Source organism: Harpia harpyja, chromosome 7 (assembly GCF_026419915.1).
Source record: "Harpia harpyja isolate bHarHar1 chromosome 7, bHarHar1 primary haplotype, whole genome shotgun sequence".
Lineage (NCBI taxonomy): Eukaryota > Metazoa > Chordata > Aves > Accipitriformes > Accipitridae > Harpia > Harpia harpyja.
In genome coordinates this window covers 42,002,224-42,020,761 of record NC_068946.1, presented here as the reverse complement: position 1 = coordinate 42,020,761, position 18,538 = coordinate 42,002,224, and the positions used below count along the sequence as shown (strand labels likewise).

The following is an 18,538-nucleotide window of genomic DNA, read 5'->3' as shown; positions in this document are numbered from 1 at the left end:
TACCATGGAAAAGGAATTCATTATTTCTTAGGCTTTACCTTTTTCACATTGGGGCAGAACAGAGCAATTTAGATTGCCTGATGTCTAAAAGATACCAACAAATCTACCTTTTGTCTCAGAGCTAAGAAAACAGGAAAGGCTGAGAGTAGGAATGTTTGCGAAGAGTTTTATAAATTCAATAAAGGTGGCACATACTGTAAATCAGTCTTTTAGTTTTATATAAGCCTTCTTGCAGAAACTTGGAAACAATTCTTTGTCTGTTTTATAACACCCCTACCAAAATCTCATTAAAAATCTGAATGCAGCCAATTCCTACACACTTTGAGAAGAGCAAATGTGAACCTCTGTAAAGCTGCAGTTTTTCCAGTGGCAAAGCCTCACTGTTTCTCTTCCCATCTCTCTTTCTTGCAGTTACTCACAGCCCAGAGGCTGTCCACATGACAGCTCTGCAGACTGAGCAACTCTCCTGTAAGACCCCTTGTACCTTGCTTTGCTGAGAAGCAGCCAAACTCTCCATGTTATACTTCCATGAAGACATTCAAACATAATTAGAAATCCTTCTCGGCTAATTACCTCTGACTGCATGACATAGCAGTCACAGATCTTGAGCACCAAAATAATGTGTGATTTGGGCTAGTTTTGAGATTTCGCTGTATTTTCATATACGTAAAAGCAGTTTATGTAATTCAGGTAGCAATGTGAGTTATAAAGTCTACTTTTTTCCTTAATCTTTTTGGCTGGGAGCTTGTAAAATCATTGTATTTGAATGATAGTGGGAAAATTGGACCTTATTTTAAAGCTTACCATCTTATCTTTCAAGCTTTGAAAATAAACTTGAAAAGCTGGGAATCCTTATTTTCCAATGTCATTGGAAGTATTTCCAAAACTTTCAATGCTAGAAGTTTTTTTAATTAGCAGGTAATTTTTAAGACTTTAAATAAGTTTTGATACTATATATGTGTGCATTTGTGGTTTTTTTCTTGTTTGATTGACCTAGATATAAGGCTCATCATGTTACAGACCTCTGAGCAGTAAGAATTTCAATTTCTGGAAATTAAATAAATGAGAGCTTGGAGGAAAGAGAAGATAGCTTCACTGTCCTTCACTGACTTTTCCAAACAATCTTTGATATTAAAACATTTAGAACTAAATAAAAAACACTCGCCTTTGAATGGGCTTTCTCTTTGTGAAATTTAAATGAACACAGACCAACAGATAAATTAATCGCGCTATCTCATCTTTAGGCTGGAAAAGAGCATGAAGATATTGGTTTTGATTTAGATAAAAAGAGGTATAGTTTTGCTTTTTTTTTTTTTTTTATTAGTGGAATGGGGCTAGCAGAGTGAGATGCTGGCTCATAACTGGGAGAACTCCTAGGAACTCTGATTATAAAAATGTAGTAACATGATTAGGTGCATCAGAAAAGTAAGTTGAAAAATAAACTCTTGAAGAAGAGTGGAAGAATATATTAGCAAGCCATTCAATATTAGGCCACATGAAGCATTGTATAACGGAAAATAGAGAGCAGGCTCCTTCACTAAAAGGGTGGAGGAGGTAGAATACCTTGAAGATATGGTCCATATCTGTCAAACTGATGTTAACAGATGCAAAAAAAGTTGAAGAGCATCATCCCCAGGATCCTTTGATATTCAGTGTTGCTATTTTTACTGTTTATTATTATTATTGTTATTGCCATGGTTAGCACCTATGATGTGTTAGATATTGTCCAGACAGTAGAGAAAATGGATGAGGAAAGAAGCACAAGGCAGGCTTTTATGTCCAAGCCAACATAAAATGTAAGTAGCATTGTAGAGGAAGGTCTGGGGATGGGAACCTCATGGGTCAGGCCAGGGAGAGCTTGTAGGCTGCTGAAGGAGTTGTGATTGGATGAAGTGAAGGAAAAGGGGTAGGTAAGGCAAAAAAGGATTAATTTTTTTAATGCCTTCCTAAACCAGATGATTCCCAGAGTGTTTTTCTGTTGTACTGCAGATAGTTTGTCACTGGACCCTGAAGTCTCAAAGGCAAATGCCTATGGTTTCACTGGCTGCCTGTCCTCTGTTCAGTACAACCACATTGCTCCCCTGAAAGCTGCCTTACGCCATCCCAGCGTTGCTCCCGTGACTGTCACAGGCTCCTTGACTGAATCCAGCTGTGCATCCATAATGGAAGCTGATGTGAACACAGTAACCACAATATACTCCTCATCAGGTATGTCTTGCCAAGAGGGGAATGGGGGATTTAAAGGATACTGTAGAGTGAGGTTTCCTTCCTTTTTGCTGTAATGTAATTGTGATAGTATAAATATTGGAACTGGGAAGTTGCCTTTTCTCTCAGAATTAGGAGTGTTAAGGATGGGCATTACGATTAGCCAAGGTCCCTTTAAAAGTCATTGTACTCAACCAAAGTTTTCCGTCTAAGTTCCTGGATTGCCTAAAACATGCCTAGAACCAACAAAAAAGTCCCAAAGCCATAGTGGTAACAGCACTGGAAGTATGGTTATGCACCTGATTTGCCATTCCTGTCCACTCTAGATAGCTCCAGTGCTGCAGATCTCAAAGGAGAACATAAATATTACACAGATTCCATATCCCAGTGGTGATGAAGCAATAGGAGTCATACAACAAACAAGTCAAATTTGTTCCCACCCTAGCAGAAATGAACAAAAACTCATTGTACAAACCCCTCGACACATGTGCATGACTTCCTTTGAATGCTTGTACTTTATTCTCTCAGGCTAAAGAGAAGGAGCACTACTTGAGCAGTATCAGTAAGAAGATCCCAACAGTTCGTTTATCTTTTGCAATCCTGAAACTGTCCTCTGGGAATATTAAGTATTTTGCATATGTGAATTTGTATGCAGAGAAGGAAACTCAGAGCAGATGGAAGTGTTGTCACCAGGAACAGGGGCAATCAAGTTGCTGCTTTAGTCACCAATGTTTGTGGCAGAATTCTTAACGACCTGAAAGGGGTACAAATTAAGGGCTATTTTTTGCCCCCTGACCTATGAATCCACTTTCTGTTTTCTGATCACTCTGGTTTAGATCATAATATGATTCCTTTGACATTTGTACTTGCATCAAACCCCCATTTCCTGCAGCTTCTGCCTAAGATATTCAGCAGAAAACAAATGATGCTATTAGCATTCTGCATAGGGAAAAAAGCTGCTGATTACTCTGTGGAGAGCGGCTGCCAGTGTGTGTGTGCTTCTCCCCACCCCCCAACTTTCTTCTCACCGCTCAGAGTTGTCTAAGATATCTGCTCTGACGCACAGCAGAAATGTCTCTTGTAAATACCGAATGGGCAATGATACTGAAAATACAAACTCCTTGCCCTGTGATCTGTCACCTCGGTGATCTAATTTTTCTAAAGAGTTTAGGAAGCAGGAAAACCTGAGACTCAGAACTGCAGGACAGAACACAAAGCAGAGTGTAGCATCTTTGGACTTAAATATTTAAAGCTTACAATTGGTTGCACTCTATTGTCAAGGTTAAGCACTGTTACATCAGAAATGCAGAATTATTATAAAAGCTCATCCCTGTCTTTGCCACTCTATGCTTTAGAATACGATTTCCTCTCAATATGATGAATTAACTGACACTACTGCTTCACTATTCACACTGGATTTGATTAAAGCCTGAATAAGATCTTTAGAACAAGTTAGTTCTGAAGACTTCATGTCTTTATATGCTATAGTAAGAGCACTGGGCAGTAGATTCTTGTTACAAAAAAAAATTCCAATTTGTAGCAAATTATACTTTGTATAGATGTACTTGAGGATTACATTTATACATGTAAAGGACACTTTTTAAGAAATAAAAAGAAGACAGAGTTAAGGATTAACTTTCAAATTTACTGCTCATATCTCAATTCATCAGTTCCCAATTTCTCATTATTGAGTGTCTGAGAAGAAAAATAGAACTTCAAAGTTGACTGTACGTGTCTCTGTCGATTTTCTAATGTACAGATACAACAAAAAAGCCCTCTAGGAAATCTCTCTTTAAATGTGTGAAAAAAGCTTTATATATTTATAACTTGAAAACAATTGATGCTCTTTCCTTCAGAGAGGAATGCTTGTTGTGTTCAAGAAAGTTTTCTAGCAGACAGATATGGAATAAAGTCCATGCACTCGCAGCTCAGTTATCCATACACACTCTTTCTGATTACGAAACACAATATGAAAGGTGACTTACTGTGGTTTTGATATTTAACAAAAGATCTGCAAATCACCTTCCTTGCTGTAGAGGCTTTGGTATTCTGAACTCTACACTGATGACATAGAGATAATGGACTTTTACTGTGCTTTTTTTTTATATATATTAAAATAATGTAAATGCCAGAGCAGATTCAGCTGTGTGAATGGTGGAGTCTTGAGCTGTCTGTCTACTTCAGCTGAAGAGCAGGTCTTCATACATTTAAAGTAGAAAATGCCAAAGACTTTCATAAGTCAGAAACTACACAGAAAAAAATTGCTTCTGAAAGGCAGCTTAAACAGTGCAAGTCCCTGTCTCACTGTGCTAGTTGGGCTGGACCTGGTATTTCCAAACAAGGAGGAGCTGGCCAGGGATGTGCTAGGACAGCCTTGGCTGTAGTAGCTATGAGATCTCAGGATCCTGAGAAGAAGGAAAGCAAGCAGAAAGCATGACTGCAACCCCAGACTTCAGCAGGACAACCTTTGACCTGGTCATGGACTTGCTTGGAAGAATCCCACGGGATACAGCCCTGGTGAGAAGAGGGATCCAGGAGAGCTGGTTCAAGGATCATCTCCTCCAAGATCAAGAATGGTCCATCACAATGAGAAGGAAATCTAGCAAAGGTGGCAGGAGGCCCAGAGAGGTTGTGAAGTCTTCGTCCTTGGATATATTCAAAACCCAAGTGGATACAGCCCTGAGAAACTTGCTGTAATAGACCCTGATTTGAGTAGGGCTTTGAACTAGATGATTTCCAGGGGGGCCTTCCAACCTCAGCGATGCTTCCAACCTCAGTGATTCACGCTGTAATGTCATCAGTTTTATCTAAAAGGAGGAGGATGTCCTGTTAAGGTCTCATATGAGACACAGTATTGTTTTTCCTTGGCTTCAGAGTTTATTGTGTTCCCACTGGAGATGGTTCTGCTGTCACATGCCATCTGCTCTGCTGTAACAAACCCTCCTCTCCTTGTATCCTGATTTTATTTCTCAGGCAAAACATAATTCTTAAGGCCTACGTCTGTTGGCCTCCATTCTGAAACTGATCTCCAGCATTTGTTCTGGTTTCCTCTCAGTGCTTAAATTCTGGTGACAGTTGCCAAAAAAATAGTGGAGCTTTAATAGCATTTAGTGTCAGATCTTACATAATCTTTTAGGCATGAATGATGTCTTAAATAATTTTTAAGGTAGAAATTTAATTTCATGCTTTTTTCATACATAGTTAATAGTCTTTTATGACTCTATTTGACTAATACCATGCACCAGATAGCTGGAGATTTTTCTCTACTACAGGACGACTGATGTTCAACAGGTGTGAATTTTTATTGTAACTGATTTCACTGGCGCCATCCGAGGGTTGGGGTAGAAAATATCTCACCAAGCTTCCAGTATCTGAAAGTTAAATTATCCTGAGTTTAAAATAATGATTGCTTCCTTCTTCTAGTTTGTGGAAAGAAATAGGCAAATCATGCTGTCCATCTTTGACAGCCATCTTAGGGTATAAAGTATCTGTAGGTTCTTTTCCTCTGTTTCACTAAATAAAAAGAGCCTAAATTACTAGTCTTGATTTATATAGCTAACTCTGAGATACTGAAAAATAAAGGAGATGAACCTACCCATGATGTACAAAATTATGAGCAACCTTGATCTAACTTTGAATTTGGCCCTGCTTTGAGCTGAGGCTCAAAAGCTTGAGATTAGGCTAAATAACCTCCAGATTTCCCTTCCAACCTTACCTTTTCTATGATGCTATCTGAATTTATGTGTAAAACCACAATTTTTATCCCTATTCCAGTTCCACAAATGTAGTAAATGAGATGAAGCAGTGCCATGACTATGTTTCTTGGCAACATCACTAGAGGCACCCAATATCCAAGCAAGGGGTCTCTTGTAAATAGGTTTCAACACGAGTGTCCAAATCTGTCATTGGCATTTACCATTCACTTTGATAATGGGTGTACTGGTGGTGTTCACTTGGCCCCAGAAGTCCTTTTTGTGCCTGTAGCTCAGTCAATGAACTGCAGATATGGGGAACCCTGACTTTTCAGTATGGATACGTTTGATGAGAAATCCTTCCACCCCTAAAACTAGCAATAGATTTGCATCTTTTAAAACATGAAAGCCTCTTTGAGGCTGATGCCTTCTGCACATCTTTGGGTCTGGTACCAGTGATGGAGAGAATAAGGAAAAAGTGCCCCCGTTAATAACCTAAATAGCCCAAAGCCACCATCATTGCAAACTCAGCACCTGCTGATACACAAATATGAAATTGTTGCTCGTTTCAATAAAAATCATCTTATTGGGCAATAAGATACCAAAATGTGGCCAAGTTGGCTACTAAGACAAGGATGTTCAATTACAATAAACCTTGCAACACCGAATTTCTCAGTTAGGCTTCCACCTCTTGCATCAGAAAGATCAGTTTGGTAAAGCAATATAATATATATAGCAGAGACAGTCATCCGTAACTGCCACGTACATCCTCTGTATGATAGCCTGGAGGCTTGTAAAGGAGAGAAACACAGATAGGCATCTCGCCAAAGCAGAGGGTAAGCTGAAAGGAAAAAAAATGTGAAAGTGCAGAAAAGCTGGACTCATCTAGCAGTAGAAAACACAGCATTTTCTGAAACGTGCAGGACTAAAGTAGGCATACTGCCATAACTCCACTGACTTCAGGGAGGGCTTGACCTCTCAGGCTTGGATCTGAATTTGAAACTGCCAGCATGTAGACTGTTTAGCCCAGTGTTTCAACAGTAGTTCAAGAAAGCTCCAGCGTCAAGGAGCCTTTAATATAGGAATTCATTTCTGACCCCTCTCTGTTTTGAATCCAATTTGACCACCGCTTTTCTGCAATGGAGAGAAAAACATCCCTTCCAAGAAGCTGTCCCAAGCAGAGACTGTTTCTCTTTATGGGACTGAATTTGACTTGTATATCTGCATCTACAAACATAGGTCAGGTCTAAATCTGTCTAACCTTCCTTTCCTTTTGCTTCTTTCTGATATTGTTTCTCAGGTATCAAAAAAAAAAAACCCCAAAACCCAAACCCTCTGACTGAGAAAAGCTCCCAATGGGCTATTTAGTTCAAATGTCTCCCTGATTATTCTACTGATAAACTGAGGCAACACTTTCAGATATTAGCATGAGCCTTTCTGTTGCCTTTTAAATATACCCTTAACAGACTTTACTCCTGAAGATGCAGAAGAAAATTGTTCTGCAAGCTCACTTTAATTTTCAGAGACCTTTCTGGTTTGATTCTCCAGTCCCCCAAATCACATCTTTTGAAAACAGATTAGAATTCATAAGGGTAAGAAGATGTTTCTGTCTGAGCCACGGAGAAAATTAATATTGCTGAAACAAAAAATAAGTCCTGTTCTGTTTAACCAACTGCAGATACTTTTGGGAAGACAGATGAAAGAGAGCCTCTCACCAATGCAGTCAGAAGCGATTCAGCTGTGATTGGAGGTAACTTCATTTTTAAAGATTACAATTGAAAAATAGTTCTGTCAAGGCAAACATCTAGGGTACTTTAAATCTGGGCCCCATGAAATCCAGCTCGAGTTTTTTGTAATCTAATGCAGGTCTAGTATTTGCTGTATTTATTAGCACATATCTGTATCAAGCTACCTAGATAGGCACCGGCATTATGAATGAAGCCAAGAGTGGCAGCATGTGGTGTTGGATATCACCAAAAAAAGGCATTGTGGATCATCAAGAACGTGAGTCTTCTAAAATATAACCAAAGTCTGTCTATCTGCCTGCCTGAGCAGGGGATTTGGACAAGAAGACCTCCAGAGGTCCCTTCCAACCTCAGTCATTCTCTGATTCTGTGTGATTCTGTAATCTAAGACCCAGCTAGCTAGTAATTGTTTTACACACCACTCTGATGAGAGCCTCAACACAGTGTTCACATATCCTGTATTTCTTGAGCTCTCTCCCTGCAAGTTGGTGGTGTACAGGAACTTGCTAGGTCATATGGAAGCATTTATATGCTAGGGAAAGTTGTCCTTATAGGTTCATGTATGGTTTTCATTTTCCTTTAACAACCTGGAAGGCAATTTATCTCTGTTTATTTTATAGGATGCCCTGTAGGGAGCTGCCTTTGATAATATCTAGAAGCTATAAACCAAAGTGAACAAGGCTCATGCAAGGTTTCCAGAGATAACACAGAAGAAAATATGACAGAGCAGGAATTTGTATGAGCATACAGATCTAGTTTTTTAAAAACAAACACACTGATCCAAATTTACTTCCAGTGAAAGCAGAATTTGACTGAAATTAGGTCAATGTCATCAATGGTTGCTGCTTTAAGTCTTACTCAAGGTGACAAAATAGAAATAAAAACTACCAGGGAGGGTGTGTTAGAGGCAGATGATTGTGTGCAGGCTGAGATGAACTGATCTATCATATCCACTAGCTGTTGTGCATTGGTAATGTATTTTTGAGGTAATTGGGGGTTTTGTTTTGGTTTTGGTTTTTATTCTTTCTATCCTTCCTTTTTTACCCCTCTTCAGGTGTAATAGCAGTTGTGATATTCATCATCTTTTGCATCATTGCCATCATGAGCAGATTTCTCTATCAGCACAAACAAGCACATCGAAGTAGCCAGACAAAGGAGAAGGAATACCCAGAAAACCTCGAGAGCTCCTTTAAAGCTGACATTGACTTGCAGAACACAGTGAGCGAGTGCAAACGGGAATATTTCATCTGATGGACAATGCAATTTCTTCTTACTCTTACTCCCCTAACCTTCCTTCCTTTATTCCCTTCTTCCTTCCTTTTTTCTTTTTGTAATTTTTTTTTAAACAGTCATTTTTTGCTAACTTCTTTTTCATTTGGAAAAGACCGCCCTGCACAGGAAACACTGACAACAATCACAGTGCCTCATTCTCTGCACAAGAACCTGGCAGTCACAGTTTACTTCAGCAGCTCAAGAGACCTGTTATCCCACCCTACACAAAATAAGATCCACATGCACACCTGGTTTCTGCTGTGGGTTTCTGGATGTTTCAAAGTCCCCACATTTATTTTGGTTTTTCTCTGGACCCATTTAATTCATCACTTTTACACTAGAGCTGGACTATGTAAAGTAAAGTAGCTGAACACGTAGCTCTACAGATACTGGGACAGGATAGAGGGAAAGAACTAGACCAAAATGCCTGATTTATTTTACAGGCTCATTTACAGCAGTCATAAAGAACTGGCCAAATTCTCAAATGATATGAATTGATATATATCTATTGATTTCAATGGTGTTACATTAATTTATACCAGTTGGGAAGCTGGTATGAGGTAAGAAAAAAGAAAACTGTCCTCATTAAGCTCCTTCCCCCAACCTCCTGTCCTTTTACTGTAACTTTTAGGCTTATCAGTACTTTTCCAACAATATATGTATCAACAATAAATGTCATTCCCGTGCACCTCTTTCACCTCCATCTCGTAAGGCTGGCTATGTAGACCCAACGTACTCTAGCATAACTCTAGCTGAAGCATGGAAAATAGTAGCTTGAATCTCCAAAGGTTTTAGGAAGCTGCTAGGACTTAGGTGCTCTATATTTGTCTGAAATGTTAGAAATGCAGCATATACCTGTTCATGCCATATGGAGGATTATCACATGCTGAGGTTAAACACCGTTGCCACTGTGGCAAAGACGAAGTACATAGATGAGAAAAAACAAAAATAGTTCAATCTTAAACATGAGTCACACCTTCTGCCAGTTCTAAAAAAGAAAAAAATGCAGCTACTCAAAAAAAAAAAAAACCAAAACAAAACTGCATGAAAGATTGATTGGTATTTCCTGTTTGTAGAAATTGGAGTATCTTCTCCAAAGCTAAATAGAGAGAGGTCTGATGTCACATCTAAAAATGTTAATATTTGATCAACCCTGTTTACAAGGAAGTACATTAGGGAAACAAGTTAAAAAAGATCCCAAATACTCTACTTTGAATTAATCTTCTGTGCTGTTTTTATAAAAAGTCTTCTGTCCTTAGCTGATTGGGAACAATACTGAAGACTCAAATCCTGCCGGTTTTACTTATGCTGTATGGTTTCAGTGTGAGGCTCAAAAAACTTCTTTTCAGTCACAGACATCCTAAGGGTGAGAAATGGAGAAGTCCCACCAAGGGAGGTTTTTCACACCCTGCTTGTGTCTGTGTGACGTACTGCCTTCACAGGGCTTCTGAAGATTATGTAGAATTTGCTGTCAGACTTGAAGGTTTCAGACAGTTTAATCAATCCAACAGCTAAGAAAAAAAAAAATGAATTCAGGACAATTTATTGTGCAGCTGAATCTCTTTCTTTGCCCCCTACAGCCTTCTGCAGTCATCCTGGGGTTTCCGCATGGTGATCTTTTTTACATAGATTAAAAACAAATAATAACCCACAGCAAACTAGAGAAGAGGTAACACATGCAACAGGTGCTATTTTTCCAGGCAGCGCATTGCAGGGGTATGTAGCTAGCTATATTTTTGATGGGAGGAGGGGACAGACAAGGAAGAATAAATAAATGACAGTTTGGATATGGTAATTCTTCACCACTTCTTTTGGAAGTAGCATCTGGTGAAGAGAAAGCAATCTTGGAATGATATCACTCTCACGTGAAGAGGACTGTGTGAGGCCAGCCCCATAACCAGAACTCTAACCAAGCAATTTTATAAAGCTATTTATATTGAAATTAGTATTGGTGCCATTCTTCCTCGACTGTGGACGACAACAGCCCTTTTGCTTCATGCTGGCTGTTTGCATGATACATGATTACCTGAGAGTGTTTCTGCATGATGAGATGTATAATGGTGGACTCATTAGCTGTGTTCCCTTTATGTTGCTTTATCTTCTGCAGTGAAGTCCTGGCAAAGCAATTCTCTTTTCTCCTTCCTTCCTTCCCCCAGATAAAGCTGCTTGCTTTGGCATAGCAGGAGGGGAGGAATAAGCAAGCACATAGGCTTCTCTGCCTGTTTTTGAGTCATCTTACTGAAATGGCCTCTGTATGAGACATCTCTGAAGTCCTAATATACTTAATTGTTCATGAAGAATGGAATGGGAAGGAGGGGAAAGCCCACAGGTGTGTATTTTTCTCTAGCCAAACTAACAGATACAAATCATTCTTCTGCTTTCCTACATGTTAGTTTCCAGGAATAAATTACTACAAAGTGCAACAATAAAGCACTAAACAGCTCCAGCAGCGGAGTAGCTGGAAAAGGGAGACTGAGCAATGAAGCAGAGTCCTCTCATTTCTCAAGTGACTAAATTACTTCGAGCCATCTTAGGGCCTGATTATGCAAGATGCTGAGCTTTCTCAAGGCGGAACAAGTTCCCATCACCAAATGTAGATATTAGTGTTGCTGCAAATATTTCAGATACAGCTCAGTGGCCGAGTCCTGGGCCAGAGAGCGAGTGTAGTGGCATGCTGTGTGCAAGCCCAGACCTGGCAATACAGTGTAAGTTGTTTCTTTGTCCATTTTCCTTTATCATTTAATATAGCCCAGGCTGGTAAAACTCCTTGAAAATTTAGCTACATTGGTGTGCATCTGTAAAAAGAATGAACTGCACATACATAAATACATGCATAAGTATAGAGAAACACATGCTCTATACCTATGGATGTAATGAAATGTGACTATTTATATGCTACAGGGCTGGACAAATGAACACACTTGTATGGACTTGCCATTTAAAATCCTATCTTCTAAATCAGGATGTCAATATTCTTATTAAAAGGTAGCTAAAAGATACTGTATGAAATACCCTAATATTAACTCCTTTTTCTTCTGGGTTTTTTTTTTTCTTTTTTTGTTATAATGCTTTCTTTAGTGAGGGCTTAATCTGATTTACTTCAGTACCAGTTAAAGGCAACTAAAAATAATTTTTAAAAAAAGAGAAGAAATGCAAATTTGAAAAAATCTAGCAGCGTTAAAATTGCTTTTATTTTCCACAGTTCAAATTAGACCCTTTTTCCCGTCTATTACAAACCATTTCTGCTATTTTTGTTAAAATTGCTCTTTAAATGGGGACGTCTTTCCTTTTTTCTTTTAGCTATCATTCTAGATAACATTTTTCAGTAAACATAGGGAACAATACTTTTTATATATAAAATTTCAGGATTTATTTTAACGGTGACATGCAGAAAACAGACTCCACAATCAGTAAGATTGTAAAGTAGGTATGTTCATTCAGCGCTGGGCAGCACGGGGGGGGGGGGGGGGGGGGGGGGCTAGTCCCACCAAAGTCGTGCGCACCTGACTCGGCAGTTCGCTTCAAATTTATACAATCAAGTGTTACATATACATAGAGTTTCACAATACTCCTATACATATGCATAGTCTGTCCCCGCTTCATATTAAAATGAGTTCCGAGAGGTCATTTCCATAGTCTCCTCTCAACTGCGCTTGTGCAGTGCCTCCTTATGGTGGTCATCTGGTGGTCGCAGAGATGAAGACAGACGACTCCTCTTCGTCACTGCTAGTAACCTCTTTTCTTGCGCAGGCTCAGTGGTTTTTTTGGTATTCACCCAAGCCGCAAGACCAGTCTTGGCTGGCTCTTGGGGCCAGCTCCTGCTTCTTATCAGGAACTGTCTCTGCCTCATTGGCTGGTTCTTGGGGCCAGCTCTTCTTATCAAGGACTGTCTCTGCCTCAGCTAATTTCAACAATGTAAGCACTAAACGTCATCTTTCATCCCCCTTTATTATATCTACAGAGATTCTTTTGACTCCCCTTGTCTCAATGGAAAACCTGAGAATATCAAAGAATTGTTTGGAGGTGGTGTTTGGTTGTTTGGGTTTTCTTCCTTCTGCCAGGATAAGTTTCATAACAAAAGCAGGGGCTGATAGAAGACACCATGTCTCTTTTTTTCTCCTGGTGGTTACGGTATGTAACCTCTGAAAATGATTATTGCTAGGCAGGGATTTTTAGGCTATGAAATTTCTAAGTCAGTTAGATATGGATTTAGACACTGAAATTTCCTGTTTTCCAGAAATGACTTGGCCAGTAACAGCCATGATTATAAAGATATTTAGTCATGCAAAGTCTGAGTTGGATGCCTAGAAGGACTGTCTGAGAGCCCTGGTGTCTGGCTACAGAAAACAAATGAAGGCTGTTGGAAAGCTAAATCCTACTAACTTTCAGGGAGAGGTAGGCTGCCACCTGAGTGAAGTGTGGGCTTTCAAAGGAATTTAGTCTCATGAGGATGTGGATCAATGCTTAAGTGACTAAACAAGATGAGCACTTAAATTAATTTCAGTTGGATTTCTGCTTCTGCCTTGCTGTGAAATATTTTAAAATACTACAAGACATTTAAATACTTTTGAAAATTGAGTCCCATTTCTCTTTTGGAAATAAAGCGTTGGTCCTAAGTCACCTATGTAATTTGCAGTAAGTATTTCATCTGTCCTTATTCACTTGCTAGAGAGAAGACAGTGTGAGTGGTTTGAATAAATTTTTAACGTGTACACTTTTTTTTCTTTTTCTTGTTCTTGCCTTGGCACAGCACTTAGGGTGTGTCTCCAGTGAAAACAAAGCCAAACAAAAGACAGGCTTTTAACTCACATTGGCTAAACGAGGATTCTCATCTGGGTGAACTAGCTGTGAAAACAAACCTTTTAGGGCTGTACTGTTATCAGATTGCGTTCAGTCATGAGATTCCCCTGACGTTTAAGTTAAAACTGATAGCCAAAATACAAACATGAGATGCTTTCTCTCTGCTTTATTTTAACCTGATCTAGCCAGATTTAACCCATCCTATTTAACAACTGCTCAATTTTTACAGTGTAAACCAAATCCTTATTTTAATGAGATGTTTGTCTATATTAAGCATTTAGCTGATCACATATTACACATATTGGGTGAGGAGCAATCAATACATCATATAGTTTCCCTGTGGTGAGGGGATATGAATCTTCTCCTCATGAAGTCAGCTGTCGATTTTGCTGAGCATAAGATTGAGTCCTAGACCTATGGAAGCACTTGAAGATTGCTTTTATCTGAGTCTTTTGGGTTTGTTTCATTTTGCATTTGGTTTTACAGGCTACCTGTTTCACACTTGTCATCCAGCCCTGTCCTGTGGTCAGTGAGGACAGGGCAAATATCTCAGACATCCTTTAAGATTCAATTAATCACTCTCTAGAGGTGCATCTTTCTCTCCCTTGATTATAGAGACAGGGTAGGCTCCGGGCAATAGCTTAGCTACTTCTAGTAGAATTTGCCTACATACAGGAATTTTACACTAGTTTTGCAGCTCCAGTAGACACATCTCCATAGGTCTTAGAAGAGACTTGTTTTTATGCCAGCTGGGATCAAGGAAGGACACCTCCTAGCATCTAAAATTATACTAGACAACTCTGCTTAGGAAATGCATGTGTCTACTTATAGCCAAATGCATGAAAATAAGGTGTCAAAGCACCCATTTGAGTCAGTGGCAATCCGATCAGTAATCTGTGGAGCTTGTGAGAGGATAGCTCTCCTTCCAGTCTATTCTAGATCCAAGATCCAAGATCCATTCATTGCCTTGTGGAAGCTTTGGCAGATAGCATACATGTAGACAGATCTACACAGATCTCATAATCTAAACCTAACTCAGACCTATAAGATGCCTTTCTAGCCCTGCGTGTCTGGTGCCATCTGAGATGAACTAGAGTATCTCTGCAGCTCCACTAAGGATGCAAGCCTCCTGTCTGTCATGTCTTGTATCTGCTAGCCCCAAGCAGATATGTCTCATAGCTGTTGGCTTTTCAAATTATAGTAAGTGCCCATCCAGAAGCCCTAAGTTCTCAATGAGATGAATCCCTGAAAAAAATTCCATTTTAGGAACAAAATCGACCTTCCATTCCAGCAGTGTAAGCCAATCAGTTGAAGTATGTCCTTCACCTCAGTTTAACAAGAATGTAACAGGAGGCAGAATTTGACCCCTTTGTGCTCCACTGTCTCATGCCATTGTTTGTTGCCGTCACCTACACAAAGGTTACACTGAAGATGACCAGTTTCAAGTATTATTCTGCACTGCCAGCTTTTCACAGACACAAAAGGGGTTTATTTACTTATCTTTTTATTTATTTTTCAAAAAGCAACACTTTCTAAAAGGCTTGAGCAAAAGCTGAGACTTTGTGAAGCTCTCTGAGACAAATGCTATTGCAAAGCTTTCATGCAGTTTTGTAATGACTACTTATCAAACAAGCCAAGTGATACAGTTACATCCCTGCCAAACCAAGGGCCTTATCCAGAGTCTTTTGAGATTGGTGGGAGGCCTCTTGGTCGACTACAGTTAGAGTTGCACCATGCCCTTGAGGACTTTGGGGGTTTTCTTCACAAGTTACTATCACAGCTTCAAAGCATGATTTGTTCCCTTTGGTTCTGCACTTTGCTGCACTTCCTTTCTCAATGAAAAGTTCTTCACATCCCCTTTCGGTGTGGGCGGCCCCCTCCTTCATGCTCCTTTTGTACATGAAACTTCTAAGCACAGTCTTCTTTTGGATCTGAAGTAGCTTTTTTCCTTTGGTTGGTTATTTTGAGTCATGCATATAGGAGTTTGGGATATTTCTATGTATTGGTACTTATTTTTGTGATCTTTTGCACTAAGTTAGTCTGACAAAAACAAAAACTGGGGAAAAAAAGCACACTTTCTGGTGAACTATTGTAATTTGTAAGCTCGTTGTTTGTTGTTTGTAATGTACTGAGTCTACAAGCCGAGCTAAGGAGAGATTAAGGCAACAGTTTGTGTTAACAGTGTCACTCCATATCTACTTCATCTCTGTTTTCTTTTTCTCTCCTTTTTTCTTTAACATGTGGGGCTATCAAATTGGTGGTAGTTGGCAGAGGAACTTGTGTTACAATTCTAACTAAGGTTATGTTTTTTCTCCTGGCAGTCACAGAAACCAGAAATTTGAAGAAATTGCATAATTCTCAAAATGTCAGCCGGGTGCTCAGCCAGAAGGGAGACTGCACTCCACTGTGGAGATGTAGTCACCATGGAGATGTAGTCACCTAAAGGTGGTGACCTGTAAGGGGGAATGGTGACATTAACTCTCCAAATTACAATTGCAATGAGGCAGTGCAGGAGGCAAAAGCTCTCAGAAAGGTTGTGCTGTTGGAAACCAACCATGGTAACCATCAGATGGATATGAGGGTTTCAGGTCTTTTTCCACGATTCATTTTTGCCATGGAATGAATTACTAGTTAGCCTGCCAAAACATAGCCTTAATTGTCCTGATGATCTGTAAACTATTGGAGATGTACTTCAAACATCGGAGAGGATTTCAAACCTCTGACTGATACTAATCTGAATGTCTCCAGTTAGATCACTGGAGCTCTCCCTGATACCCCAAAGAAGAATTGGGGATGGTTTCCCTCAAACAATCGTAACATTTAATGAAATGTTGGGTACAACAGGTTATCCAAAGAATGGTGTTTGCTTAGAAACTCTCCTCTCTCCATCCCTCCGTCTCTTAGGATGCTTGTGGCAGCTTTTTTCTAAACTACTGACTGCTGTTCACATTGCAACACCATTTGCTTCTTGATATGCCGGTCATCACTCTCTTCATGGATTTCAATCCCACAACCCTAAAGACAGTCATTCTGATAACGATTTCTGCATGGGAAATTATTTACTCACTTTTGCATGCCCTTTACAGTTCCTTCTTGCATCATTCAGGCAAACCATTTTCTGATGTGTTTTGTCATTGCTGCCAAAGCTGAGCAGGCATATAGTTAAGAAAGAAAACTGATTGCTTCTGAGGTAAAGCATAGATACAGCCAGTAACAGCCTCACATCCCATTCACGACACAGAGGAGTACTTGGACACCCAAGCCTACTCCATGAAATTTCAGACAGAGGTTAGGAGAACAAGCAGGTACATGTTTTTTCAGGCATCCAGCCATAAAAATCTCTACTCTGTGAGTTTTGCAGATGAAACATTTAACATAGACCATTATATCTAGATGATAGCAAGAAGCTCAACGTTGTAGTACCTGACCTGCTTTGAAAGGCACTTCGTAAAAGAAACAGAGCCAGCTTCAGACCTGGTTGTAATCCTGTTGAGGTCAGTGTGGATACATCGCACAGATGAATTAAGCCTCGGATTGCCCTAAGCAAGGGCAGTGATGATCTTCTGCAAACTGGGGCTGACATATATGAATTCAAGTCAGGACCTTATATTTGTCATCCCCTACTGCTGTCAACAAGACTTGCATTCACTGCAATTGTGTGTGTCTTCTAGCAGAACTGTGGATAAAACTTGGGATAAGGCAATGAACTTCAGCTCCACTTAAGCCCATGACATGGCTTAAATCACCTTCAGGAGTTTCTGGAAATGTGTGTAGGAGGAAGGGTGATCTGTGGGTGGTGTGTTGCCAACCAACTTGGGAGCCCACCCACTGACTTTAGAAGGATTTTACTGGGTTTTAATGGAGTCCACCCCTGGGTGGACTGTGGTGAACTGTATCCTACTTGAAAAATGAAGGCACCCCCCCCCCATAAAAAAAAAAAAAAGCAAAAAGCAGCTTCACAGGCTGTGAAAGCTAGCTGACATTAAATAATTGTAATAATAAAAAATTGGCTCTTTCTACAGATAAGCCCTTCATCATTCATTTTACTTTGTTCTACTCAAATTATATTAAATAAATCTCTCAGAACACTGCTCATTTCAGTAGCAAAGCAAAAAAAAAAAAAGACTTTTTTTTTCTTTTAATGGTCCGTCCAAGGATAATGCAAGAGTCTCTCAGTTACAGTAAAAAAGCAAAATGGAGTTTTAGATTATTCCCCTTTCACTATCTGGTTTTCTAAAGAGAATTCCACAGGACGTTGCCTCAGTCCACGTCAGTTTTGTAGACAATGTAACATGTCTTAATACACTGTTCGGGGATTGAAAAAATTTAGCCTTAGCTTCTTTTGTTTTCTATGGTTACTGTTGTACAGAAGAAAGACTTAAACTGTAAATAATGTATATTTAATAAAAAGAGACTTTTTGTATGATTTTGTGTGGAAGACAAATGCCTCCTCCTGCGTTTTTATTTAATCATCTACCTGAATGGACATTAAAAAGTGCTGATGATGGGAAAACTAATTTTCAGGCACTTACATGTTAAGTCTAAGCCAACAGATCTCACTGGATATTAATAAAGGCTGAAGTGCCCACAACCTGGGTTTATTGATTTCAGCTATGGCTAAAAGTTATTGTCAGAGGCTATCTGGTCATCACCCACATCCCTGACGTACCTGATTAATGCTAGTTTGCAGCAGCTACCCTGGGGTACATATGGGCACAGATGCCTAAGGGGTTAAGAGTCATGTCTGGAGACATGCTTTAGTTCTAGTTAGAAAACATGCCTAGTCATAGCTCTGTAACTTTCCAGGTACCCATGCACACGTAC

General features: G+C 39.6%; 1 protein-coding gene across 3 annotated transcripts in view; it reads left to right on the top strand.

Moving 5' to 3' along the window:
- Nucleotides 1–18,158, top strand: part of CNTNAP5 (contactin associated protein family member 5) — a 316,013-nt gene extending 297,855 nt beyond the window's left edge. Inside the window, exons 22-25 of one of the 3 annotated variants that reach the window (XM_052792720.1) lie at nucleotides 1,990–2,208; nucleotides 7,576–7,647; nucleotides 8,697–8,860; nucleotides 16,036–18,158. In XM_052792720.1, the coding sequence (XP_052648680.1) occupies nucleotides 1,990–2,208; nucleotides 7,576–7,647; nucleotides 8,697–8,860; nucleotides 16,036–16,056 (476 nt within the window). In that variant the 3' untranslated portion in view covers nucleotides 16,057–18,158. Of the gene's footprint in view, nucleotides 1–1,989; nucleotides 2,209–7,575; nucleotides 7,648–8,696; nucleotides 12,290–16,035 lie in introns of those variants that run through there. The other 2 variants (XM_052792719.1, XM_052792721.1) reach the window with 2 other exon arrangements.
- The last annotated feature ends 380 nt before the right edge of the window (nucleotides 18,159–18,538 follow it).